This window comes from Quercus lobata, chromosome 12 (genome assembly GCF_001633185.2).
Source record: "Quercus lobata isolate SW786 chromosome 12, ValleyOak3.0 Primary Assembly, whole genome shotgun sequence".
Lineage (NCBI taxonomy): Eukaryota > Viridiplantae > Streptophyta > Magnoliopsida > Fagales > Fagaceae > Quercus > Quercus lobata.
The window spans coordinates 42,799,760-42,826,472 of NC_044915.1; the positions used below are offsets into that span (position 1 = coordinate 42,799,760).

The window sequence follows — 26,713 nt, forward strand, 5'->3', positions numbered from 1 at the left end:
TGAGCTTGACTGTACTGACTGGTGCCGCTTCCATGAGAACTGGGCAATGATCAGAGTGACACCTAGGGAGGTGGGTTACTCTGGCATTCGGGTAAACGACGCACCAATCCGGGTTCATAAAAAATCTATCTATCCTTTCAAGAATTAAATTGCTGATATCTCTCTTATTAGACCAAGTATATCTGGGACCCGAAAATCCCATATCCACCATACTACATCGATCAAGGCAATCCTTAAAAGCCAGAGATCGATTAATATTAACGCCTCTACCTCTGAATTTATCCTCATCAATTAACGGCTCATTAAAATCACCAGCAATGACCCATGGCAACTTATGCAAATCAGCAACTTTAGTTAAATTCACCCACAAAATAAATCTCTCCTCACTCCTAGGACTGGCATAAATAACAGAAAATAATCAAGTAAGTCTAGAAGCTCGTACCTTAACTTCAACGTGAATTTCCTGCTCTGTCTTTGCAAGTAATTCCACTTCTACTAAGTCAGCATTCCAAAGAAGCCATAGACCACTAGAGAGTCCAATGGTATTTGTGTGGATGGCACCGTCGAATGGCAACCTATCAGTGATTGCCTTCACTCTATGACCCCCTAGCTTCGTCTCCATAACCACAAGAATGGCCGGATTATACTCTTGGACCAAATTACAGATATGATCCTGAAAATAAGGCTTCAGGACACCTCTACTGTTCTAAATAATAAAATTCATGGAGGGATGGAGGAAAAGGACAACGGAACAAATATTAGAGAAAAGGAGCAGCCCCATTTCCCTCATCGGACACCATGCGATCTTCAACAAGGCCTCCACCATCGGACACCATATGAACTTCAACAAGGCTCCCAACTTCACTATCTGAGCTCTGGGAAGAAATTTGAACTCCTTCATCGAACTCCATGTGCTCATCGGCGTGACTCTTCTCTCCGGTAGCTTGGATTTGCAGATTCCGATCATTTTCTCTACCAACAAAAGATCCGGTCTTGACATTGGTAGTCGCCGAGAATTCAAAAGTGGTGCCAGCGGAAATGTTGGAAACAGAACAAGAAGCGGACGGCTGGGTGAGGGGCGGGTTAGTGATTTTCTTCTCTGAACTTTCCACACATGGAGAGGCGGCTGTGATAGGTAAAGTTACAAAGGCTAGTTTTCTAGCCAAATGTTTCTTGCTTTTCACTGAGGACGGGTGGGCTATGGGAACATGGGGAGCCTAGCATGGGCTATTATCCTACTTTAAACAAGCCACTGCTGCCTTAAAACTATCCACAGAAAGTTTAGCCGAATTTGGGCTTGAACTAGAAGTGGGCCTATCCTTAAAATTTAAAACATTAGTAGAATTTGAAGCCCACAGTTTCGTCCCATTCTTGGACCCAGCCCCAAACTTAGGATTGGTAAGCCTTCGCGGTAAGTTTTTGCTTGATGAAAGATCACCAACAGGCATGCACGTACCTTCCGCAAAAACTGGAGGCAGATGGTTAGAGGGCAACCATGCCGAGCTGCCTGAAATTCCTGACCCACGCCCAGTACCATTTTCTGTCCTTTTCCCTTTCTGTCCGTTACCTTTCCTACTCACCAACATCCACGGACCGTAGTGCCCCTCCACGTCCGTCGCCTCACATGCATTGTGCGTGACAGCGCCGTGCAAGTTCTGCAGATCAGCGCTACCTTCATCTGCAGTTTCCTTCCTCGGAGCTTCCGGTTCCTTTTCCTTATCCTTGCGAATAGTGTATGGGCAAGCTTCAATCTTGTGCCCAACTCTGCCACACGAAAAACACAACTTATGGATTCCCTCATAAGTAACCACTTGCTCAAACCGGCCAATTAGAATGCTGTTAACAAGCGGCTTGTTGATATCAATCTGGATACACAGTCTAGCATACCTACCACGCGCCTCCAATGTAGTATGTGAATCAATCCGTAGCACCTTGCCAATGGAGTCACCAATTTTCTTAAGAACCTCTGTTTCGTATAGCTCGATGGGAAGCGCATTAAGCCTGATCCAAGCAGCAACTAGAGAAACGTTTGCCATCGCCGGCTTGAAAAACGGCTCCCACGGTCTCAATGAAAGGAAGTGGTCTCCGATGAACCACAGGCCCCTCTTGATCACCCTCTCTAAATCATCCTTGAAGTAGAATCTGACTAAGAAGAAGCCATAAGTGAGATCAATGCAATCCATTCTCCCTTCAGGTCTCCAAAGTTACGCCAATCTGCTTTGCATATAGTTGTGACCCATAGTTTTCCCAATCAGTTTCACTATGACAGCCTTGGACCAGGGGCCACAAATGCGCTTCTTAGTTTCTTTAGACAACATGATTCTCACTTGCCCTTCACGGACGGGGGTGGAGGCCTCTCCACACTCATCATCGGAGTCTATGTCCTCCTCCATTTGGTCGATCAAGTCAAAAGCTTGAGCAAAGGCACCTGGTATTTCCCCCACCAGTTTTTCCTTAAAAGATGGTTTGGTATTGGGGCCTTTGGCTTGGTTTTCTAACGTGGGCGAGGAAGCCCAAGATCCGCCGTTAAACTCCGCATGACTAAAATCTTTAACCTTTTTGTTGCTCCGGGCGAGCTCAGCTTCTTCCTCTCTAGAGAGAGTTCGTGAAGTCATTTCTTAATTAGTCTTTTAAGGGAATATCAGTTATTATCTTGTCTACCTTATAAAAATGTGTAGGTTTACAAAACTACCCTTAAATAAATTTATTAGCCTTTAAAAAAAAAAAAAAGAGTTATTCTTAATGAGACAACTAAAAATGTGCCCCAATTAGATTGATTTTTTAAAATATTTGTTAGTTTTCTTTTCAAATAGTTTTGAAAATAAAGTAGGGGTATAATAGGACATTAGTAAATTAATAAATTTTACTTTTATAAACATGACAATATTTTGGGACATCCCAAAATGAAATAGAGGACAAACAAACTAAGAAATAGGGAGTAGATTTTTTGGAACAAAAGATATGCATTCATATCCCAACATGTAAAGAAAATAATTAATTTATAATATCAAATGTTCAACTAATATAGTAATAACCACACCGTTATTAAAAAAAAAAAAAAAAAAAAAAAAAAAAACCAACTCATCATGAGTTGCCATGTTCTTTATATGGAACAAAACAGAACAACTTGTACAAAACCCCTTGTAAACACCTATTTCATTTTTACTAAAGGTGAAAGTTAGTGCAAAAAGTCTTGTGCCAGTAGGAATCATCAATAGGTTTTTCCATTTATTATTATTATTATTTTTTTGAAGTGGAGGTTTTTCCATTTATTTATTCTCGAAATAAACCAATATCAAATCCATGACCCTGACGTGTAGGTCTAATTATATATATAATTCAAGCACTAGTCATATTGATTAACAATGGAGATAGCAATAGCCAATAGCATACCGCCCAACCATTTATCTCATTCATTTTAATATTATAATTGACACTTGTCAATCTTCTTTTAACTCAAAAGAACATTTACTTTTCTTGTAAAATTGAGTATAAAATATGGTAGGTTGAACAAGTAGAAGGTCAAGTTATAAGTTTAACACACTAAGGGTATATTTGGTTGAGGTGAAAACAGAGAGGATAAAAAATAGGGTGAAAAATGACATTTTCTCTTATTTGGTTCAGAAGAGAAAACAAGAGAGACAGAAAATGGGGAGGAAAATAATCCATCCGGGCCCATATTTTTTTGTCCTCCCAATTTGGGAGGAAAATTAAGGAGAAAAGATGCTGAATAAAATAATTTAGACAAATTCCCTCATTTTATTGCACTCACTACCCCTTCCCCTTTCCTATTACACTTGTGACCTAAATAAAGTTTTTTTTTTTTTTTGAAAATATCTTCCTAGTCTACGTATGTTCATGTGGATAAAGTCTATATAATCAATTTTTATTGTCCATAAATTTAAAATTATATATAATAATAAAGAAAAGTAATATAAATATATATGTATTTGTATTTGTGGGGCCCAATAATTTGTGGCCCTGGCCCATTTTTACATTGGGCTCAAGGCCCGAGCCGAGAAAGGGTATAGCCGAGGATGGGTAATACAAGTCCAAATAGTCTTGAGACACAGCCGAGGATGATTCTGTCCTCGGCATATCCGGGGTCCCCCTGGAAAAAAGGGCAAAAACGGTATAGGAACAGTTTGGGAAAAAAATCTAAAATATCTATGTCAATAGAGAAGGAGACGCTGGATAGTAAAACGACCAAGGACAAAGGGAAAGCTGCCATTACTGTCATTCAATACTCTGCACCTGACAAAGCCATGCTCTTCAGTTTTTACAACCACCCCCAACTACTCTAGGTATGGGCTGACAGGACAAGTCTTAAGTCCTAGAAAAGTGAGCTTATACGTGGACGCTGGTGAGAGGATAAATGCCCGTATAAAAGGATAAGAAAGGCAGTGTGAGATAGTGGGGGGACAACCCGTCCTCCCAGCCATGGTGTCCTAGAAGCAAGGAGAATAAGAAGAGCAGAGAGCTCCCCAAACTCCCCGGATGAGATTTACTGACCAGAGCCAACACGAGCTACCGCTCGGTGACCAAGACCTAGCCTTTCAAACCCACGCTCTATAAGTGATACTGTTTGGACCTTTTTACGTGCGAACCCAACATTATTATGGATCGTTACAAATTGAGTCCTTACAGTGTTCATTTTTATATTATTTAATGAGTGTAAATATATATATTTCTTATATATTATATAATAAGGATATAATAATCAATTTATATAAACTACATTTTCTATCTTTCCATTTTTCTCTTTAACCAAATAAAAAAGTTTTTCATCCTCCCAGTTTTTCACTCCTCCAACCAAATGGACCTTAAAGATGAATATAAAATGGTCATAAGTTCAACACACATGTTACAAATGAGTAGAGAGACATGTTACAAATGAGTAGAGAGTGAAGTCGAAGATTCAACACCACACAAGATGAATGAGTAAACTAACCTACCATACCGGCAATAGTAAAAAATAAATTTAAGAAAAAAAAACAGTGAAATTGTTAATAGCACGCGCCTAAGCATGAGAGTGAAACCTAAAAAATAACAGTGGTTTCAAACCTTTTTCCCCTCCAATTTTTTAACTCAACATTCCACTAGCTGCCACTAAAAGCCATGCAAATATCTCAGAGTCTCAGACACAGAGCTCACAAAGATTCCACCAATGTCACCGCTCTCTTCTTCTCCAAAACCCAACCCTCTCTCAACCCCTAATCCCAAAACCCAAATTCCAAGCCCCACCAATCTCTCTCAACTCTCAACAACACAAAACGTACACTTGGTGATTAACATCATGCCAATTCACTAGTAGCACCAACCAGCCTTACATTCACTTTATCCATCCTCACCTACTTTTGTACATTGCAGCACCAACATAACTGCTTATATTCCTCATTAAAGATGCGGAAGTGATTTCTCAGAAATGGGTCGAGACGGGTTATTGGTTCCGGTGGAGACTAGTACTCAAACTCAAACTCAAGTTAGTTTAAAGAAGAAGACAGCGGTTTCAAGGAGCTGGATTTCACTAGACCACAATGGGGAGAGTTCCATATTGGATGCAGACAAGTATACTATTATGCGCCGGGTTCAGATTAACGCCAGAGATCTTCGGATTCTTGATCCTCTGCTTTCATACCCTTCAACTATTCTTGGTAGAGAAAAAGTTATTGTTCTTAATTTGGAGGTGTGTCAATTTCTTGCTTCATATTCAACTGTGTGTTCAACTTTATTAATTTTCTTTTAATTGACTTAAATATTTAGCTAATTAAATTTTTTTTTTTCTGGGGTTGTTTTTGAGTTCTGCTCTTCAGCACATTAAAGCAATAATCACTGCAGATGAGGTAAAAAAACAAAATTCTACTTCCTCTTGTTTGCTTATATGATATATTGGGGTTTTGGGAAAGCAGTGATTTCTTAAGGTCTTGAGGGGTGAACTTTTAACCTTTCTTCAAAGTTTAAACAGTACTAGTACTTTTTTTTTTTTTTTTTTAAATTTTAAATTTTTTTTTAAAAATTTTATCTGTTCTGTTTTTAGTGTTTGGTAGGTAGGTATGACCAAAATTCAGTTGATTTCAATTTCAAGTGAATTGGAGTCAATTCTTTTGAGGCAAATGATACTTTGGTTTTTTGTAGGTATTGCTTAGAGATCCATTTGATAATAACGTAGTTCCTATAATTGAGGAGCTACGAAGGCGATTGCCTTTAGGAAATGCAGTGTACCAGGGCCAAGGAGAAGAAGAAGAGCACCCAGGCGTTCAACATGATGTTGAAAGTGGTGAAGAAAATGGTAAGACTTCGTTCTAGATGTTTTTATGGGTGTTTTTGGCCTGTTTTGATGCTCTATGATGTTAAAAATAAGAAAAATGCTTCTTTAGTTTTTGGGATGGAAAGTGAGTCATGTAGACCAAGAAAAATGCTAAAGTTTCTACCAATTTTTCTGTAACAAACTTACAAATTGATTAGGCAATGAATGTGATTGGTGTTGCGGTAACAACAAAAATAAATAAAATTTAGAATTACTTTATTGTTGTATGTTTAAAAATTAACGCATCAATTTGTAAAGCTTATGTAGTAAATTTTGTAATAGTAGTAGCATCACTCTAAATAATATTTCCAGGAATAGTTTCATTTTCTTGTTCATAAAGCATTCTTATCATTATAAATTTTGTTAGTGCACTATCACTACTCTTGCTTATGGCTCAACTGTTCGATTCTTTGATATCATAGCAATTTGTTTTATATGCAATGCAGAATTTCCATTTGAATTCCGAGCCTTAGAAGTTGCACTAGAAGCCATTTGTAGTTTTCTTGATGCACGCACAAGAGAACTAGAGAATGAAGTTTATCCAGCCTTAGATGAGCTGACCTCCAAGGTTAGAACCTTGTTTACTCAGCCTTAGATGTACTTAGGAATCTGAATTATTGCTTGTATGCTGTTTCCAATTCACATGGTTATATTACTTAAAGCTATATCATATTGCCCCTATAGTACATTTCCAGTGTAATTGGGTTGGCTTTTTTATTAATAAAAGTTTTACATTACTTATAAAAAAGAAGAAGCTATATCATATTAAAATTTCCTTGCATACAATTAAGTTTCATATCTATTTCAGCGTTGCACCTTTTGTTGAATTCTGAAGCAGAGTGGTTGCATTGCACGAATCCATAGAGCCACTATATTTCTAATTTCACTATTTGCAAATGGAAATAGTGATGTCATCAGCATCAAATGCATAGCAAGCCAACAGTGGTCACTCCTACATTCTTTTGGCATTTCATTGAATGTGTAAATCTCATTTCTAGTTCAAAGTATAGGGCAGATTATTAAGATTGTACGCTAAACCAAGAACCACTTTTAAGTTTTAACTAAGCAATTGCTATTAAAATTTGCATACAAACTCTAAAGATTGAATTTTTGGGCACCATGTCTAGGTGATAATATGGAAAAGAACCTTTAGAAATAACTATTTTGATGTGCTTCTCGTTGTGTTGAACTAAAATGCTGCATAGATTTCTGATTACTAATTTATCTCTACAAGGCAACAAACTAAGAATTAAAATTAATCACAATAGACTAAATTATGGGGACTGCACAGTAGATTTTCTAGGGAACTTGTAGAAGTACTTAAGGAAACTGCTTGAGGTAATTGTATGATACACAAGAACTTACCTGTGATTTCAAAGCACAATTAATACAAGATGTCAGCAATAAGTTTTAGTTCCAATAGGTCTTTGTGGTCATAAATCCTAAGCTCGGTAATAATGACTTGTTCTAGTTTTTGTATGAATGATAGAGCAATGTTAGAAACTTAAACATTTCACTTCTAACTTGATGATATAACAGATATAACCTATAATGGTTGAAAGATATCCTTTCCAGGTTGAGTTCAAATTGATAATAATGTATTTATAGTTGATGAAATTTATAGTTTATGTTTTCAAGTATCTAGGTGGGCTACATGAATCCTATATATAGGTCTAGGGCACAAAGATTTTCTGCACTTAGGAACTTGAAGTTGTGGTGTTTTTGCCAATTTACTATGATTTAGGACTGTCGGCATGATCAAGCTAATAGCCTGATTGTAAGATTAGTTGTTTGGTCTTTCATTAAATGTAGATTAAATACGCATACATAATAGAGTTTAGATAATAAACTTCTTGTTTTCTGGTAAAACACCTACCATAATATGCAGATTAGTAGTCGTAATTTGGATCGTGTGCGGAAATTGAAAAGTGCAATGACAAGGTTGACAAATCGGGTTCAAAAGGTATGTTGATATCTATATGGCATCTGGAATCTATTTAATTGAGGTAAAAATAAAATTCTTTGCTTTGTTTATGTGGTTGGTTAAATATCTATTGCTTTTATACAAGAATATAATTTGCTTTAGGAGGTTGGCTAACTTTTAAATTGAGTGAGCATAGGACTTCAGATAGTGCTGCTGGGCATCTTATTTTAAAATTATACTTTGTAGCATTGTCCATCCTATTCCGTAAGAAAGTGGATTGGGGGGGAGGGGGGTACCTATAGACTACTTTATGGATACTTGTCAACAATGACGGAGGACTGGATTTTAGAGTAATCTCTATTTTGGCTTAAGAGTTTTCAGCTCTTGATATGTTGTTAATGACCGTACTTATTAGCTTACTTGGAAAGTTCCTATTATTCATACTCCAAAAGAACAACCTCTATTTTTTTGGATGCTGGAAAGTTAAAGAGAGAGTTAACAAGCGAACTTTAAAAAGATTATTAAATTTGCTAACTCTCTGCAAAAAAATGGAATAGGATCAGGGTGACAGCAGGATCACAAGCTAAAGGATGTTAACTGAAGATGAGAAGTCTCTAGGGAGTGAAAAACAATTGGAGGGTTCTTTCTCCTTGAGAGTACTGACAGCCAAAGAGAACAAAAATGAAAGTGGCTCCTTTTAGATGGAAGCTATAAAATTCTTAGCAGTAGTGTGTGCAACTTAAAGCTGACGCTGTTATTGGTTAATGGATATGGGTTTTTTATTGGCATTTTGGTTTTCTCAGGTAAGGGATGAACTTGAACAACTTCTTGATGATGATGATGATATGGAAGACCTTTACTTATCAAGAAAGTTGGCTGGGGCATCTTCACCTGTCAGTGTCTCAGATGCTCCTAATTGGTTTCTTTCCTCTCCTGTTATAGGCTCAAAGATATCGAGAATAAGTAGGGGAAGTGCAGCAACAAGTCAAGGAGAGACTGACGTTGAGGAGCTTGAAATGTTGCTCGAGGTTAATATTTTCATTTAATTGTTTTAGGTTTTGCTAAAACTAAAACTAATGTCTAATTTCGTACTGGAATATTTTGCAGGCATACTTTATGCAAATTGATGGCACAATGAACAAATTGACTACGGTATGCATCAACCTGTCCTAACATGTTTTCTGTTCCTGATACAGTAACATATATGGAATCCAAATTATCTGCAATGATGTAGAGTTAAATTGAAAGAACTTATCTAGCACCATCTTTCTGCTTCTTCTTGGATCATATTGATGCTATGTTAAATAATCTTTTCTGATCAGCTGCGTGAATACATTGATGACACAGAGGATTACATCAATATCCAGGTGACCAGTTGGACAACTCAAATCTTTTTGTCTATTCTAATTTCATTTTCTAAAAATGGAACAACAGGAACCTCATAAATCCGATGTCTGTGATGAATTGAAATGAGAATAAGTAGCATTAGGCTATAAGGCTAATAATGGAGAACTAGAAAGTAGAACTATAATAAAGTTGGTCCAATACAGTTTTTGGAGGTTTTTTGATAATTTGAAATATCCCACTTTTTGAATTACTTCTTCTGTGAAATTTGAAGCTTCTCACCTAAATGATCAAAACCCCCAAGGCTTGCTATTACACCCTTAAAAGCATTTGGACTAGTATTGCATTCTAATCTCTTTTGCATCCCTTGTTGCAGCTTGATAATCATCGGAATCAGTTGATTCAGGTATTATCTTTGAGCTCTAAATAAATCCCTTTTCTCTGTCAAGGTTTATTGACCTCTATCTCTCCTCATCATCACCAAGCTTCTTTTACTGTTCTTTGCAATTGAGCTGGCCACAATCTATTTTCATATAATTCTGTCTAAAACAATTCCATCTACATTATGTCTATGAATTTGATCAAACTTATTCTGTTCCTTGTGGCAGCTAGAACTATTCCTAAGTTCTGGGACTGTTTGTTTGTCTGTGTACTCTGTGGTGGCTGCAATATTTGGCATGAACATCCCAAATATATTGAACGATGACCATGGATACGCATTTAAATGGGTATGTATGGTTCATAATCTCATAATGGAAATAAAATTAGATCACTGAAGAACTTAACAAAGCTTACTGTCCATGTCTTGCCAATATGCTTGATGACTCATATGATTTACTTATCAACTTTCCTTTCTTATGACCTTCAGGTGGTGATCCTCGCAGGAGTGGCTTGTGCATCTCTCTTCTTATCAGTAATTTCATATGCTCGGCACAAAGGTCTAGTTGGTTCTTGAAATTTATACAACCAAGTTGGAAGGATATTATACATTATCAAGCTTGCAATTTTACCTGAAGTCTGGTGAAATTGAGGAGCATGACTACAACTTGATTTATCCAATTCAAGTGCCACCTCATGCAGTGATTTTTTTCCATGAGAATTACAATACAGATTGGTTCATGGGTTCACTTGTAATTAGTCATTAAATCGGCTAAAAGTTGGTTACATGAAATAGCAACTGTTGGGATAACAATGTCAAAGTTGCCTTGGTCCGTGGGCACAAATCAATGCAGCAGAGTTATATGGTGGCCCAGTATGTGGCATGGTCTGAGGATTGGAACATTTGCTCTACAGGAATAGCATTCATTTGGATAAAACATGAATCTTTTTCTTAATAATAACCTGACCCTTTTCATATATAGGACTAGGAGGGAGGGTACCATTGTATTTGTATCATGTTCAAACATCCGGGGGGCCCATTGATTGATTTAAATTAAGCTTGTGTTGTGTTGTGTTGTGAGACACACACTTGGAAGGAGCAGCACGCGGCTATTCATTCATTACTACTACCCTCTTTTAGCATTGTTGTCAACAAAATCTCATGTTCTGGGCCCCTTTGGATGGTAGGTCATTTTTCCAATAAATGATTACCCCATTGGTTTGTTGAAACAATTAGATAGGGTTGAGGTGGCAGGTGCAACTTTACATGAACTCAATCAATCTTCAAAAAAAAATTCCAGAATTTCAAGGGCTGGAAAGCATTTTGTCAAGAATAAGATACACCCCCCCCCCCCCCCCCCCCCAAAAAAAAAGTGATCAAGTTTATAAAAATTTATTAACTAATAATTTATTATTTGTTCTTCATATGATTTTGGACTAGAAACTGGAAAGTAGAAAAATCTATATATAGGCTATAGCATATCTCATCCGATCCACTGATAGATGGAGTTAACCTTCAACCTACCCAAGGGCGTAGCCAGGATTTTTTACATGGGGGGCCGATTTTCGATGACGGTGATTATCATTGTTGTATGGACAGTCTATATTTTTAGGTTGATATGGATCTTTTTGAGATAAGCTCGTCGGTTACCTACCCATTGGGACCTCTCATAGATATTTCCCCCCTATAATTGTCTGGTATATGTGGGACAATAGAATTGTACATGTCCAGAAGCAGTACTCAAAAATTTATAAACAGTGGTATTGGTTTGTTTATGTGAGCAAGAGATGCGTTATTTCTATGAGGATATGCAAGTGCAACACAACTTATTGTTAGGTGTTAGTTGAGTGGATATTCTGAAATTTGTAAAAATCAGACCATTATCTATTAAAGGTTAGGTGCTAATTATTTGTTTAGCTAAAAAATATCTGTCAAATTAAGCTTTGTATAAAAGAATAAGGAACCTAACATTCATATACGATGATGCATAATCAGAACGCAGGAAATGAATCTCCACTTTCTTTCTTTCTTTCTTTCTTTCTTACACCAAATTGTAAAAAAAGACACGTCCATATTAAAAAAGTATAAATATTTTGGGAGTATATGATATAGGTTAAAATTGTTATAGTTGGAGCTAAACTGATTTGGTAGTTACTTTTGACTTTGTGAGAGAGGTTGAAGAAAACAGGTGGAGTACTATGTGAGTGAAGAAGCATAGGATAGGATGTAGAAGAGAGAGGCAGAGGATGGTTCTTGGAAGTAATATAAAACTCAAAAAGAGAGATGGGATGATCCGTGACATGATATTAATAGAATATCAGCAAAATTTGTAATTCTCATTCTTTACCATGAGCCACTTGGCAGACCTTTTTGACTTTTCCAAATTCCAACATAGACAACACCAAAAAAAAAAAATTAATAAAATTATGAAACTGACTCCGTGTGTGTGTATGGAGAGTCCTATGTTTATGCCAACGGAATGGCACTTTTGGATGTACGGATTTAACATGTTTACGCTATCCTCCTTTTCTTTCTCCTTTTGGTTTTGGTTTTGGGGAGCTCAGTCATAACTTAAACTTATTAAAGAAGATGAAAAGCATATTGGCATTGGTTGGTGGAAGTTTAAGCAAGGATCACCCTCTTCCTCTCCTATCTTTACCATGTAAATTTTAAAGCTTACGTCTCTCTTCAAAACTTTATAACATTAAACTGCAAATACCTAAATACAGATTACTTTTCTCAATCTTTAAATTTTGATTAGTTTTTATATTCTGCTTCAAAATTGTTTCTTTTCGAAACACCAAAAATACCCAAGACCTCTATAGTTTTAGGAAATGCCATTATGATATTTGATTTTTCCATTTTTTCTACATGCATCACTTTTCTTTTATACTATTATTTTAATTATAAATCTTTCTGTTCATCTACCATAGCGAGATTCTCTCCAAAAAAAAAAAAAAAATCTACCTTAATGAGTAATTAGCACCTATTAATCATCCCGACGAAGTTTATTAACGAATAAAAACAAATATTATGTTTAATAAAAGACAAGGTTTTTTTTTTGGTTGAGAACAAAGAAAAAATTTAAGTACACTTCTTCAAGTACTATAAATTTTAGTTTTTTGGTCAACTTTAAATATGTAATCTTGAAAACTGTAACTATACAAGGAAGCTGTATTGGTAAAAAAAAAAAAAAAAATACTAAAAAACCACATAATTCTACTGCATGCATAGGTAAAAAAAATAGTTGTGTTTAATAGATGCTACACCTTTTTAACATTTTTTTCTCAAACTTTTAACATTGGATAATTGGAAAAATAAATCAAATGTTATTATTATTATTATTATTATTAAAAACTATGGTTAATTTTTATATTTATACATAAATTCAATCCATAATTGAATGGAAATCTTTTCTTTAATCAAATGGTGAGTTGGCAAAGAAAACCCACTGTCCTAAAAGAAAAGAAAAAAAAACATTGGATTTACCACAGTTTGCTAACATGCGCTGGTGCACACATTAACACCACCAACCCCCGCATAACACGCCGCTGGCGTTGTTGAGTACACGAAAACCCGTGCGCACTGGGAGCGCACGTTATCCTCACCGTAACATATCTCAGCTGTTGAACCATTCTCTACACTTTCAAACTCAACCAAGATCAACCAAAAAAAAAAAACAAAAACAAAAGAGTTAAGTTAAAAACAAAAGAAAACAAAACAAGGAAGGCAACTCTTGGTTCATGCTTTATTCTACGAAGAAAAGCCTCCCCCTCTCATCGATTCAGATCAATCACCCAAACTCTCTCTCTCTCTCCAAATCCAACAAAACCCACGTCGAATCCTCACAAATCTCACCGACCCATTTCCTATTCTCAAGGTCTGAGACTCACCAGCTTTGCTTTTCTCCACCGATCAACTACCTTATTGCTGTCTCTACTCTCTGTGCGTGTAACTCTCTATCTCTATGCATTAATTTCTTCGTTTGCCATGCTATTTGTTTGGTTATTCTTGCTTCTAAGTTGTGTTTAATGCAGCTGAACTTTGAGAAATGGACGTAAATTCTGTGTGCGTGCGTGTGGTGCTGGCATGCAGTGTGTGAACACGTGGGGGTGAGACTGAGGGAGAGATAGATAGAAAGAGAAGACCTTTGGGAAATGGCGAATCAAGTGGTGAGAGTGAGGAGGGAGACGATTGTGGCGTGCATGACTTGTCCTTTGTGCAATAAGCTCTTTAGAGATGCCACTACCATTTCTGAATGCCTTCATACGTGTGAGTCTCTCTCTAATCTGTGTTTTTTAATCTTCTTGCTTTTAGATTTTCTCCTTTTTGTAAAATTTGGGAGATTTTTATATGTGGTTGGGGCATTTTTAAGTTTTGATTATATGGGTTGTACTTATTTTGTGGTGTGTTGTCTGGGTTTGGCTTGTTTTGCCTGTTATTGATCTGGGTGTTGGGTTTTTTAGGATTCTTCTGATTTTTGGGATCTTTGTTCCTCTATCTGTCTGTTTTGTGTGTCTTAGTATTTGGAAATGAAAAGCCTTTCAATCCAAACTATTACTTTTGGTAAACATGTTCCTGTTTCATAAATATTCTTAGTGAAGAAAAAGATTTGGATGTTTGACTAATAGTAATAGTCAAACATATATGTCTAGCATATGATGGAGGGCCTTTTGTTATAGTGTCTAAGTAGCACTGCACTCATGCAAGAAGTCTTTTAGGATTATATCCTAGGACACGACGTAGTTTTCCGGGCTTTGGGTGTGCTTGCCAATGGGCGAGCCCAGGATACAATAATTTTGGAAGTTTTGGCTATTGGAAGTTTTCAAGAAATAATTTTGTTTGTAATTCGTCAAGTAATATTTATTGCGGTCAGTAAATTCTGTGATCACATTGCTTGGAAGCCTCTTCTTTTGGTCAAAATAAGGACCGCTGTAAGCATTATGTGTGAAAGGAGATTTTAAGTTTTGACTTATATTCATTCAAGATTGTTGTTTCCCGTTGTTTGAGTGGTCTGAATTCAGAAACTGCTAGTGGAAAGTATGTGTCCGTTGCAAGTAATGCTCAGTACATATAAATATGCTCATAACCTACCATGCTTCCTCATATTTCCACTGCTCTTTTTTCCTAAATTGAGGATTTTATTGAAACATAATTAGTTGAATATTTGACATACGTGAATTTGACTGTCCTAGAGTTATTGACTTGGTGAAGAGATATTGTCTGATGATTTGTCTTTTGAATGTCATCCAGTTTGCAGGAAGTGCATCTATGATAAGATATCAGAAGAGGAATTAGAATGCTGTCCAATATGCAATACTGATCTGGGTTGTGTTCCTCTGGAGAAATTAAGGTTGGATCTCCCAGCCTATAGCTCAGCTACAATCTCTGATTTCTCCATCTTTTACTCACTGTCTGTCTGTAATTTTAACATGATAGTAATTTATTCTATATATAACACGAATTGGGGTTACATCTAGTTCATATGATTGGCTGGTTACAAGCGATGCTCTTCCATATATGGTGCTTGAGATACCTGTTGAATGATTACTGACATTGCACATGTACCACCTAGCTATTAGCTGGTATGATAAGCAGAAATGCAATGTGATGGTTGATCACTTAGTTTAACTCCGATTATTTTGTGCTGTAGATGATCTGTACATGACTTCCACTCACCTCCCCCCACCCCCCCACCACCCCCCCCCAAAAAAAAAAAAAAAAAAAAAATTCAAAACAAAGAAAAACCAAAAAAAAAAAAGCCTGTCATGGTGGAAAGTGTTTTCATTATGTGAAACCTTTGGGAAGTATTGATATCAGGTCCATGCTTATGCACATGCATCAGATGAAGACTATTGGTGGTTGTATGGTTCTACTAGAGTAAGGAGATATGAAAATTTTAAATTTGTTAAAAGTAGTAGGGAATTATTTAGTTCAGGACATTAGAATATTGAAAACATCTCAGCAACATTTCTGTCTATTCCCCAACTTCACACTTTATGCAAATGAAATGAACTTTATGAGCCTATATATTAAAGTTCAGCAAGAATTTGTTGGAGCTGATGCATCCAACTGCTTCATTTTTTGTAGTAATGGCAGCTTGTTGATAAAGGACGAAGCAGTTGATTTAGCCTCAAAGGCCACAATCAATGGGTTTACTGAAAAAGGTTGAAAAATTATAGCAGTAACTTGGGTCTGTGTGCTCATTTGGGTAACTTTGAGATGCAGAGAGAAGATGCCAGTATCAAGAAAACTTTTATTAGGAAGTGGAATGAGGCAATTTTGAAACTCTCTAGATTTTACTTTTCTAAAATTATTTCACCACATAAGACTAGTTTTAACACTTCCTGTTATCTATCAGTTATATTCATTCTCAAAGGCTTCAACTTATAAAGAGAAATTGCACTTAGTTGTAATCACGCTTCTCTGTCACTCATGTTTGCTTAATATAGATTGCCATATATTGCTTTGTCTCTTTCCATCTTTCAACTACAGATCCTATGTATCATTCTGCTGCAACAGCATATGTGCTTAATGAGGAGCATGCACATGAATTAATATTAACCACACATTTTAGTGGTATTTTCTATGGGAATTCATTGGTATATTTAGCCATACTTAATAATCTCTGATCATCAGGCCGGACCACAGTTTGCAAGATGTAAGGGCCAAAATTTTCCCTTCTAAAAGAAGAAAGGTAAATGCACCTGAAGTTGTTCCTTCAGCAACATTACCTGCTAGAAGAAAGGAGAGATCACTATCATCGTTGGTGGTAAACACTCCTAGAGTATCGACACAGGTTACTATGACTGGAAGAAGATCAAGAGCTGTTGCAAGAAAGGCTGCTGCTTTACAGGGCTCCAGGTTTTCCATTGAGAAACTCATTAAAAAGGAGGAAGATTCTGTGCGAGATCATCCTGACAGTTCAAGCTCACCTGAGACTTCAAATAAGTTTCCTCAGAATACTAGGCAGGTAATGATGGCCAATATGCTGTTTCCTTTATGCTTGCCCTGACTTAATTTTTGAGGCTGCCTACATGGTATTGTTACCCACTAGCTAAAAAAGAGTGTCTGCTCCAGTTTACTAATAATTTCCATTCCTGTATATTTCACCGGTATAGAGTTCTTCTCCTGGTGAGCCTAGCCAATCCACCCCCAGTAAAGAAACAGAGAATGGTGCTGAACCATGGGATGCAAAATTGGACCTCTGGAAACCTTTAAACTGTTTGGTGGAAGTTGCAAATAGGACTAAATCTTTCAAGTCTAATTCTCAGGGGTCTGATGCTAAATTAGAAGCTGCACAAACCAACACTGAAGGTCAAGGGCGAAAAACCAAAAGTAAGGAAATGAAATGCAGATCAAAAGTTGAGGTTGAGAAGAATATCACTGATCCTGTCTCTTCAGAACTAGGAAAACCCAAAATTTTGCGAAGGGTGAGACGAAAAAGGAAACCTGCTTTTGGAGAATCAGAAATTTCACTCCAAGCTGTGCTAGAGGCTGCTGGTGCTAAACATGAAAGAAGATTTGGTCCAGTTTGGTTCTCTCTAGTAGCTTCAGAAGACCAGTGAGAAACAACTTTAGCTTTAAACTTTGAAATAATTGACTCTGTGACGAATATACTTGAAATTTGTTCTTCCTCTGCTCATATATTAATTTGAAATTGATGCTTTCAGGGAAGGAAATGCACCTTTGCCACAAATTCCTGCATGTTACTTAAGAATAAAGTGAGTTCCTTTCTTCTGTGTGTTTCGACGCTTTATTCATTATGTTTGCTGAACGAATTTTTTCTTTGTATTTTATCTAAGATCATTGTAAGTGTATTGATTTAAATAATAAACAATAGCACAAGTTTATACAAGCTTATACATCCATATTAGCATTAAACTATGGAAAAGAGATTGACACCCATTTGACATTTTACTATTCTCGTGTTGTGGCAATATTCCAAGCATATAGCTGGGTACATAGGTGAACAAAGAGCTTTACATGTCTTCCTTGTGTAGTAAAGACGTTTGCATGGTATTCATTGCTTGGGAAGCTTATTGGATTAATAAGATTAAATGTGTATATTTTGGATTGATATAGCCTGTTTTTTAGGTTTTTGAAAATGAGATTGTTTGAAAAAACTTTACCTAGAAAAAAGTGAAGTTTACAAAATATGTACTTTGAAAAAGTGCAGTCTGAACCATACTATAGGGGTATCACACCTCCTACTGGGAACTTCCTTACACACTATTGAGCTACAGCTTTTAGGCCGCTTATGATAAGCATTGGCATATATAATGATTCTAGTTTTGAATACCTTGAGAAGTGTCTGTACCGTGGAAATGAGGTTAGTCCATGTGCTCTAGTTGCCATCTTAAGCCTTGAACATGGGGTTGGTGTTTCTTTGAGTTATAACCTCAATCATTGTGCTATGTGCTGCTTCTCAGGCAGCTTAAAATCATTTTATTTCGAGTTGAGAGACTTTCAAATAAGTTATATGATCTCCTGTATGATTCAGTGGGCCTTACGTACTCTGGTAATTATATATCTCATATGAAACCTTACAATATCTATCTGTACTATTTGCACTGAGCTGCTAATAACATAGATAGTTTCTTCTCACATATATTAATGTGTGCTATGACTGTTCGTACATAGGAATTTCACATTCGGGTCAACCTTATTGGTGGTTACTACTATGTGCTAAATAGTAATAGTTGTTCCATTTTCTATACTGAAAATATGGGATTATAACTGAAATTTTGATCCTTCCATGTGTACGATGTTAAAAAATAATAATAAAATCCAACAATGTCACACAGAAAATCCCAACTGGCTTGAAATCACATTCCCCCCCCCCCCCCCAAAAAAAAAAAGAAAAAATAAAATTGCTATGTTTAAATGGGGTATGTATTAGTATATGCTTCATTTTTGTCATGGTTGGACAACATCAGTGCAAATTGGTGCCCTGTGTTGATATGTTCAAGTAAAACAAAGTGATATGCTTAACCCAAAATTTTGTGAATTGGAGATTTTTTTGTTGTTGCTGTTTTAGCAGAGACAATAATGTGATGTACAGAATATATCTCATTGTCATATTGTTTCTTCTGTCACAGGGATGGAAATATACCTGTTTCATTTATCCAAAAGTACCTAATGAGGAAACTCAATCTCACCAGCGAAGCCGAGGTGAGCAAGTCACACATGATACTTTAAAAAGACAATCTCTAATTAAATAGAAAATTGACTTAAAATTTTTTACTGTTCTGTTCGGTTGTTGTGCGGTATAATGCGGCTTGATATTGGATTGCCGAACAGTCCAAAGTTAAACATTTTTGTTGTCTTGACTTTATGTATTTTATGCCTTAAAAGCAATTTAAATACCAAAAGCTTTTTTTAATCTCCCACTAGCAAATTGTTTTTGTTGATTTCTTCTTTTTCAACATTAGCTCAAAACTCAAGCACCTTTAAAAGGCAGTGATGTTTTAGGTTCTTAGAAGCTAACCATATTTTTCTTGAAATTTGTTTCACGGTTGGGTAGAGTATTGCCATATTAAAACACTGCCCCTTATCTCTAAAGCAAGTAGACAATTGAATTAGAACACTGAAAATAGTGATGAGGAAAATAAAGGCACACTGTCTCAAGGTCCACCTCTAGCAGAGCCTGGTTGTGTATATGCTGCCACATGGGTTATAAATTTTAGCAGTAACTGAAGTCTACATTTTGTGTTGTTCTCTGAATTGCCGATGGATAAACAAATTGAAGGTCATTATCTGATGCTTGTCACACCAAAGGAGGATCCTGAGAGGAATGGCTTCGATACAGTCCGACCTTCATCATTTTACTCTCAAAATCCAAACCTGTTAATTTGCCCATGGGAGCCCAATACTTAACCATTGCACCAGACAACACCCCCTTGACGGATGAACCAAATAATTTAGTAAATTTCTTAAAATTCTCAAAGAGCATTATAACCTGTAATGCAGCTCCTTTGGTATTTGTTTGTCAATATTCAGTAAACAAAGATGGGTTTGCTAACTCTCAGTTCACATTTTTGCAGGTTGAGATCAAATGTATGGGACAACCAGTTGTCCCCACCTTGCAACTATATAATTTAGTTGATTTGTGGCTGCAAACGGCATCAAGATCAGAACGAGTTCCAGCATCCATTGGCTCCTCAGCAAAGGATTTTGTGATGGTGCTTGCCTATGCTCGCAAGGTTCTAGACCCTTGATCATAGTTTTCTTCACCCTTCACATATTCAACAGTTGGAATATACTCCTTAGAATCTCCGTGGCGATAGAGTGGCCCGTCTTGATTTGGCATGTATGTTATGAGTATGTGTTCTATAATTGATTCCAGAATCTCCGTGGCGATAGAGTAGCCCTTCTTGATTCGGCATGTATGTTATGAGTATGTGTTCTATAATTGATTCCTTCACAATAATCACTGCCACCATTTTTGCTAGCTACAACGCTCAGGGTAGGAGGAGAGAAATAAGCTGACTGAACAGCTCTTCCTTAATGTTAATCATGTTGAAATAATCCAACTGCCCTCTATAATCAGGTGTGGTATGCTCCTCTGGTTGGCTGTTGCATGATTAGGTGGTCCAATTTTCAAAGGTGTAGAATTTTATAATACTGCATGATTTGTAGAATCCTTCGAATATTAACTGATCACAGTTTCTGGCTACAAGTTGTTCGAATTGCCTGTAAGTTGTAACAGGATTTACTTTATTACCGTCAATAGTAAATTACCAGCATCATTCTGAAGTTAGTTGATGTGTGAGAAACATTAGTTATTTATGTTTGAGCTTTTCGAACCCAAGTAATTAGTAGTTACCTGGAAGGTTGCTGAGTTGTTCAGGAATGTGATGGTGCTATTATAAAGCCTTCCCTTTGAATCCAGTACTGATGAGAATTCATATAGACAGGCTCTCGAAGTACTAACTACTTGAAAAACGTCTCAGGGTGAACACCAATATCACACTCAGAAGAATAGACAAAATGCATGCAATCTTTCCTTTTATTTGTTGTGTACAGGAGATTATAAGATTATGCGCGAGATGAAATGTTTATTTTTAGTCTTAACTAAAACATAGACGGCACATGGTGTGGTGATGGTAGTTCTTGTATCCTTTCACTTCCAAAGAGAAAAGGGGACCCATCCTGCCATCCTTGAGCTTGTTACTTAGACAACCTTCCAGTTTTCTGGTTATATTTGTTAATTTGTTTCTTTTCAACTATTACAAACAGACTCAGCTGACCTCCGATCATATTTAGACAAATTTCCATTTTTTCAGCTTGTTTTTATTAATTTGTTTCTTTTCTTAAAAAACACTCTTCAGCAGATTTAATTTAAGTTGTTCAGCTTGCATTCAGCACTCTAGTGTGTAACAAACACTCCAGTGTCTCAAAAGTTTCTGTTGGCCAACGCCAAACTATATTAAATAGGTCAAAATATTCAGACCACAATTTAGTATTAGATCACACGTCATCAGCTCACTGTGGTCAATGATACTAAAAAGACTAGTAAAAAGGATTACTTCAACTTCAAGCTACATCAAACCCGTGGCAACGTTCTCATTAAACAATGAACGAAATAACAATTTAAATACAAAGACTAATAATCCTGTCTTTTTCTACAAACTGTTGTTTAATTTATGAACCAGATAGCACCACTTGCCGCAAGTTTCTAACCTATAAACATCCAAAACAGAAGAACAAGGCAGTGATGAATCAAACTGGGACTAGAACAAATAGATGTTGGCTAGATTTGCTTCGTATTGTATTGAAATCATTCAACATCAATGAAACAAAATCCCACTAATTGAAGGAAGGTCAAAAGTACCAAGTCGTGCAAATCAATCAGACATCCAATACACAAAATGTGTATCATTAAATCAACAAAATAACATTTAAAAGGACCATTATAAGATCTAAAACACTGATGCATTCATAAGAAGAAAATTCATTTAAACCATAAAAGTTTAACGACCCTCTGATTAATAAATGAGCCAAATTTGTCCGAAACCTTTTCCAACAGCAGTGCAGTGAGAGCAGCAGAGATTGAAAAACATTGCACTGGCTTTGTTAATGCAACCCCACGAAACTATAACACGCAAGCAGGCACACTAAAGTAAGGGCATGTGGAAACCAGCTTTAGCTTCTAATAAGGCCTTCAATTTCAAAAAAGCAGTGTGAAAAAGGCATTGGCTTTGCGGGGTCAAAGCTTCAAAAGACAGCAACAACTCTTGGTTTCTTCAATAGTTTCCTTTCCTTCCCTCTCACCTTGCAAAGACTTTTTCTTTCCTAAATATGGGGCCACATTGGTTAAGCTTTGAGGGATAGCACAAGTACATTGCACATGCTGGGCCACATTGGAAACACTCAAATTAACCTTTACCTCCACATATCCATGATCCAACCCCTGAAAACATTTGGGTCATATCATATTTCACAAATTGCTTTTGGCAAGATCGATTTGCACCCCACTACTTGTCCTTAAGTACAATTCCTGCTACAACTTTAGGTTCCCAATCAAACAAAATGTTATCTTGCCAAGTGTGGTTTAAAGAGTGAAAATGAACAATTTCTTCATTAAAAAGCAACCAAAAAATAATGCCATTTCACTTCACTTCACTTCACCACATACCATTACCACTACAACATTTACAATCATATTGATGCCTATTAAAATTCCAAAAAACAAAAAGAAATCAAAAATAAAACTTATAACAAAATGAAAACTAGTAAAAGGCAAATTGAAGATTAAAAAAAAGAAAGAAAGAGGAAAAGCAATGCTATGCTATGCTATATCTAATTCTAACCAGATTTGTTGTTGTTGCATTGAATCTACATGCGAGGGAAGCGGGGGCGCGTGGGCGGACTTCCGACGACTGAAAAGAGACCTCCATCGACGGCGTCTTGCTCGTCGTCGTAATACAAATCTTCGGTGCCACGAAAGATAGCGTGTAGGACAACGATGGCGTCGGCGATGAGGAGCGAAACGAGGACATTGAGCCAGACGTCGGTGAGGACTAGAGCGACGATGGTGATGATGAAGAGCAAGGCCAAGACGATGCGGTCGTCGACGGTGATGTGGAAGAGGAGGAGTGGACGGTCGCGGAGGAAGTAGAGGAAAGACCAGGCGACGAAGATGGCGAGGAAGACGATCATGGAGATCGGGTGCCAGAGGAGGCTGAGGAAGAGGATGAGGAGCGCGATGAACGTGTAGTTCACGCGGAAGTGACCGAGGTTGCGCTTGAAGCGAGCGGTGGCTTCGCCGAGTGTGTCAGGGCGCGTGAAGGAGGAGAATGGTTGGACGAGCTCGCGCCATGGACGGCGCGTGGCGAAGACGGAGCGGTCGGCGGCGTTGGCGGTGGTTGTGGATGTGGAGGGAAGAGTGTTGTACTTGTAGTAGCCTGGTGATGACTGTGAAGAAGACATTGCTGAGACCAGACCCTTTTTGAGAATTCGAAGTTCGAAGAGAGATTACAAAATTCCAATCCTCAAATTGAAAACAAAAAAGAAGCACGGAGCAACAGAGAGAGATTTGTGGTTTGTTTTTTATTTATTTATTTATTATTATTATTATTATATTTGAGAATTTGTAAAATGTGGAAAATTGACAAAGCCGACGTCGTTATGTTATGTAACTTATATTGTGTTGTGTGTTGTGTGGGACTTAGATTTAGAGTATGCACGCACGACGTCGTTTCATCTCATATTCTATAAAAATCCATGCTTTTAAAAGGAAGATGTCTATCAACCAATTTATCCATGAAAATTGAAAAAAGCTTGGTGTCGGCATCTACACAATTCTAGTTCTATAAACCAAAAGCACAAGTTGTTTGGTGTCGGAAATATTTAGAATGAGGTGGAATGGGGGGTAATTCATAAACAAGATTGATAACACAGCTATAAACTAGTTGAGCTTAATTATGTATTAAATTTTCAAAATTCTTAACTTATTTTTATTTATTTCAAACACAAGTTAAACTTTACCTCATTATCAAAATAAATCAAATGTTCAAGTTTGATTCTTTTTTTTCTTTTTCTTTTTGAATAAGTTTTAATTTGTTTATAAGTTACTTGATTAATTTATTTTTATTTTATATATAATAAACACCAACTAAAAATTCTTTTCTAACCTCTTTAAAAATTCATTCTAATAATTAATAACAAAATTATAAATGGAATTATATATATATATATATATATATTGTGGGGCCCAAATGATTTATGGGCCAGGCCCATCTACCCGGAGAGAATCCGAAGGTCCAAGCCGAGGAGGGCTATGGCCCAAACTCGACAAGATAGCCTTTGGATACCGCCGAGGGCAGTTCAGTTCTCGGCAGACCCAAAGTACCCCCAGAAAGAAGGGTAAAAACGGTATAGGACTGAAACTTGGAAGAAAGATCTAAAATATCCAGGGAAAGCTGCTGTTACTGCCATTTAATGCTCTGAACCTGACAGAGCCGCATTCTTTGGCTTTTACAACCCTTCCCAACGATTTTGGGTATGGACTGACGGGACAAGTATCAGCCTTGGAAATGTTGACCCTATACGTGGATGAAGGATAGTGGACGCAGGCGAGTATAAAAGGAAAAATAAGGAACCTAGAGAGGAGGTTGGAAAAAATGGCCAAAAACTAGAGCCTCCCAGCCCACCTCCAGGAGAAAGACTCCAGGGGTGAAGGAAAACTTAAACTTGTACGAACACCACGAAAAACCCACCGCCTATCGATCAAGGCCTAGCCTTCCAAACCCACGCTCTACAAATGATATTGTTAGGGCCTTTTCACGTGCGAACCCGACACTATTACGGTCCGCCACGAATCGTGTCCTTACAATTGGCGCCGTCTGTGGGAAAGGCTTGTGTGTTGGCATAGGCGGTAGGTCGAAATAGTTCCTTTTTTATTCCTAACAATTGGTTATAGAGTTTCAGCGTAAAGTTCCGTTAGGGGCTATGCTTCTTGATTAGGGGCTACGTTTGTCAGCGTTAATCGCGCGAATAATTCTAGGGGCTTGGCCGAGGAGCTAACTCCTGTAAAACCAAGTTCCAGTGCCAAAGAAAACTAGGTTTTGGACAGAACCAAGGCATTGCATGGTCCACGAACTCAAGCCTATGGGGAAACCAACTGTCTGGATGAGGAAAACTAGGTTTTGGACAGAACCAGGGCATTGCATGGTCCACGGACTCAAGCCTATGGGGAAACCAACTGCCTGGATGAGGAAAACTAGGTTTTGGACAGAACCAAGGCATTGCATGGTCCACGGACTCAAGCCTATGGGGAAACCAACTGCCTGGATGAGGAAAACTAGGTTTTGGACAGAAGCAGGGCATTGCATGGTCCACGGACTCAAGCCTATGGGGAAACCAACTGCCTGGATGAGGAAAACTAGGTTTTGGACAGAACCAAGGCATTGCATAGTCCACGGACTCAAGCCTGTGGGGAAACCAACTGCCTGGATGAGGAAAACTAGGTTTTGGACAGAACCAGGGCATTGCATGGTCCACGGACTCAAGCCTATGGGGAAACCAACTGCCTGGATGAGGAAAACTAGGTTTTGGACAGAACCAGGGCATTGCATAGTCCACGACTCAAGCCTATGGGGAAACCAACTGCCTGGATGAGGAAAACTAGGTTTTGGACAGAACCAGGGCATTGCATAGTCCTCGGACTCAAGCCTATGGGGAAACCAACTACCTGGATAAGGAAAACTAAGTTTTGGATAGAACCAGGGCATTGCATGGTTCACGGACTCAAGCCTATGGGGAAACCAACTACTTGGATGAGGAAAACTAGGTTTTGGACAGAACCAGGGCATTGCATGGTCCACAGACTCAAGCCTATGGGGAAACCAACTACCTGGATGAGGAAAACTAGGTTTTGGACAGAACAGAGCATTGCATAGTCCTCGGACTCAAGCCTATAGGGAAACCAACTACCTGGATGAGGAAAACTAAGTTTTGGACAGAATCAGGGCATTGCATAGTCCTCGGACTCAAGCCTATGGGGAAACCAACTACTTGGATGAGGAAAACTAGGTTTTGGACAGAACCAGGGCATTGCATAGTCCTCGGACTCAAGCCTATAGGGAAACCAACTGCCTGGATGAGGAAAAACTAGGATTTGACAGAACCAAAAAGGCCATTGCATAGTCCTCGGACTCAAGCCTATGGGGAAACCAACTGCCTGGATGAGGAAAACTAGGTTTTGGACAGAACCAGGGCATTGCATGGTCCACGGACTCAAGCCTATGGGGAAACCAACTGCCTGGATGAGGAAAACTAGGTTTTGGACAGAACCAGGGTATTGCATGGTCCACGGACTCAAGCCTATGGGGAAACCAACTGCCTGGATGAGGAAAACTAGGTTTTGGACAGAATTAGTGCATTGCATAGTCCTCGGACTCAAGCCTATGAGGAAACCAACTGCCTGGATGAGGAAAACTAGGTTTTGGACAGAATCAGGGCATTGCATAGTCCTCGGACTCAAGCCTATGGGGAAACCAACTGCCTGGATGAGGAAAACTAGGTTTTGGACAGAACCAGGCATTGCATGGTCCACGGACTCAAGCCTGTGGGGAAACCAACTGCCTGGATGAGGAAAACTAGGTTTTGGACAGAACCAGGGCATTGCATGGTCCACGGACTCAAGCCTATGGGGAAACCAACTGCCTGAATGAGGAAAACTAGGTTTTGGACAGAACTAGGGCATTGCATGTTCCACAGACTCAAGCCTATGGGGAAACCAACTGCCTGGATG

At 37.8% G+C, this 26,713-nt stretch overlaps 4 protein-coding genes across 8 annotated transcripts; 2 read left to right on the forward strand and 2 right to left on the reverse strand.

Annotated features, from left to right (window-relative positions):
• Nucleotides 1–758: 758 nt before the first annotated feature.
• LOC115970690 lies at nucleotides 759–2,183 on the reverse strand. The gene is made up of 2 exons (XM_031090279.1): nucleotides 1,457–2,183; nucleotides 759–1,126 (listed from the first exon to the last, which is right to left on the reverse strand). Exons 1-2 carry the CDS (start codon nucleotides 2,181–2,183, stop codon nucleotides 759–761), a joined length of 1,095 nt encoding a protein of 364 aa, XP_030946139.1.
• Nucleotides 2,184–5,097: 2,914 nt separating this feature from the next.
• Nucleotides 5,098–11,176, forward strand: LOC115971399 (magnesium transporter MRS2-I-like). 2 transcript variants are annotated; one of them, XM_031091301.1, is made up of 11 exons: nucleotides 5,099–5,686; nucleotides 5,814–5,843; nucleotides 6,136–6,289; nucleotides 6,754–6,875; nucleotides 8,196–8,270; nucleotides 9,035–9,259; nucleotides 9,339–9,383; nucleotides 9,554–9,598; nucleotides 9,952–9,981; nucleotides 10,184–10,303; nucleotides 10,444–11,176. In XM_031091301.1, the coding sequence occupies exons 1-11, from the start codon at nucleotides 5,426–5,428 to the stop codon at nucleotides 10,528–10,530; spliced, it is 1,194 nt and encodes a 397-aa protein (XP_030947161.1). In that variant the 5' UTR covers nucleotides 5,099–5,425; the 3' UTR covers nucleotides 10,531–11,176. The 2 variants fall into 2 exon arrangements, with proteins under 2 accessions (XP_030947162.1, XP_030947161.1); XM_031091302.1 differs by lacking the exon at nucleotides 10,444–11,176 and having other exon boundaries at nucleotides 5,098–5,686; nucleotides 9,952–10,024; nucleotides 10,184–10,273.
• Nucleotides 11,177–13,647: 2,471 nt separating this feature from the next.
• On the forward strand, nucleotides 13,648–20,716 carry LOC115972314 (E3 ubiquitin protein ligase DRIP2-like). 4 transcript variants are annotated; one of them, XM_031092559.1, is made up of 8 exons: nucleotides 13,648–13,905; nucleotides 13,992–14,226; nucleotides 15,208–15,307; nucleotides 16,594–16,927; nucleotides 17,076–17,518; nucleotides 17,628–17,678; nucleotides 19,056–19,128; nucleotides 20,001–20,716. In XM_031092559.1, exons 2-8 carry the CDS (start codon nucleotides 14,112–14,114, stop codon nucleotides 20,172–20,174), a joined length of 1,290 nt encoding a protein of 429 aa, XP_030948419.1. In that variant the 5' UTR covers nucleotides 13,648–13,905; nucleotides 13,992–14,111; the 3' UTR covers nucleotides 20,175–20,716. The 4 variants fall into 4 exon arrangements, with proteins under 4 accessions (XP_030948419.1, XP_030948421.1, XP_030948418.1 ...); XM_031092561.1 differs by having other exon boundaries at nucleotides 17,229–17,518; XM_031092558.1 differs by having other exon boundaries at nucleotides 13,648–13,899.
• A 1,023-nt stretch (nucleotides 20,717–21,739) lies between these two features.
• Nucleotides 21,740–23,553, reverse strand: LOC115969986 (PRA1 family protein F3-like). The gene is made up of 2 exons (XM_031089629.1): nucleotides 22,770–23,553; nucleotides 21,740–22,369 (listed from the first exon to the last, which is right to left on the reverse strand). The coding sequence occupies exon 1, from the start codon at nucleotides 23,386–23,388 to the stop codon at nucleotides 22,795–22,797; it is 594 nt and encodes a 197-aa protein (XP_030945489.1). The 5' UTR covers nucleotides 23,389–23,553; the 3' UTR covers nucleotides 21,740–22,369; nucleotides 22,770–22,794.
• Between the last annotated feature and the right edge of the window lie 3,160 nt (nucleotides 23,554–26,713).

Coding starts and splice junctions, on each gene's coding strand:
- LOC115970690 (XM_031090279.1), bottom strand. CDS start 2,183: ATGGATTGCATTGATCTCACTTATGGCTTCTTCTTAGTCAGATTCTAC. Junction 1,127..1,456: donor GCCTCCAGTTTTTGCGGAAG/GTACGTGCATGC, acceptor TACCTATCACAG/CCGCCTCTCCATGTGTGGAA.
- LOC115971399 (XM_031091301.1), top strand. CDS start 5,426: ATGGGTCGAGACGGGTTATTGGTTCCGGTGGAGACTAGTACTCAAACT. Junction 6,290..6,753: donor TGAAAGTGGTGAAGAAAATG/GTAAGACTTCGT, acceptor TATGCAATGCAG/AATTTCCATTTGAATTCCGA. Junction 9,982..10,183: donor ATCGGAATCAGTTGATTCAG/GTATTATCTTTG, acceptor TCCTTGTGGCAG/CTAGAACTATTCCTAAGTTC.
- LOC115972314 (XM_031092559.1), top strand. CDS start 14,112: ATGGCGAATCAAGTGGTGAGAGTGAGGAGGGAGACGATTGTGGCGTGC. Junction 16,928..17,075: donor TTCCTCAGAATACTAGGCAG/GTAATGATGGCC, acceptor TCACCGGTATAG/AGTTCTTCTCCTGGTGAGCC. Junction 19,129..20,000: donor ATCTCACCAGCGAAGCCGAG/GTGAGCAAGTCA, acceptor ACATTTTTGCAG/GTTGAGATCAAATGTATGGG.
- LOC115969986 (XM_031089629.1), bottom strand. CDS start 23,388: ATGTCTTCTTCACAGTCATCACCAGGCTACTACAAGTACAACACTCTT.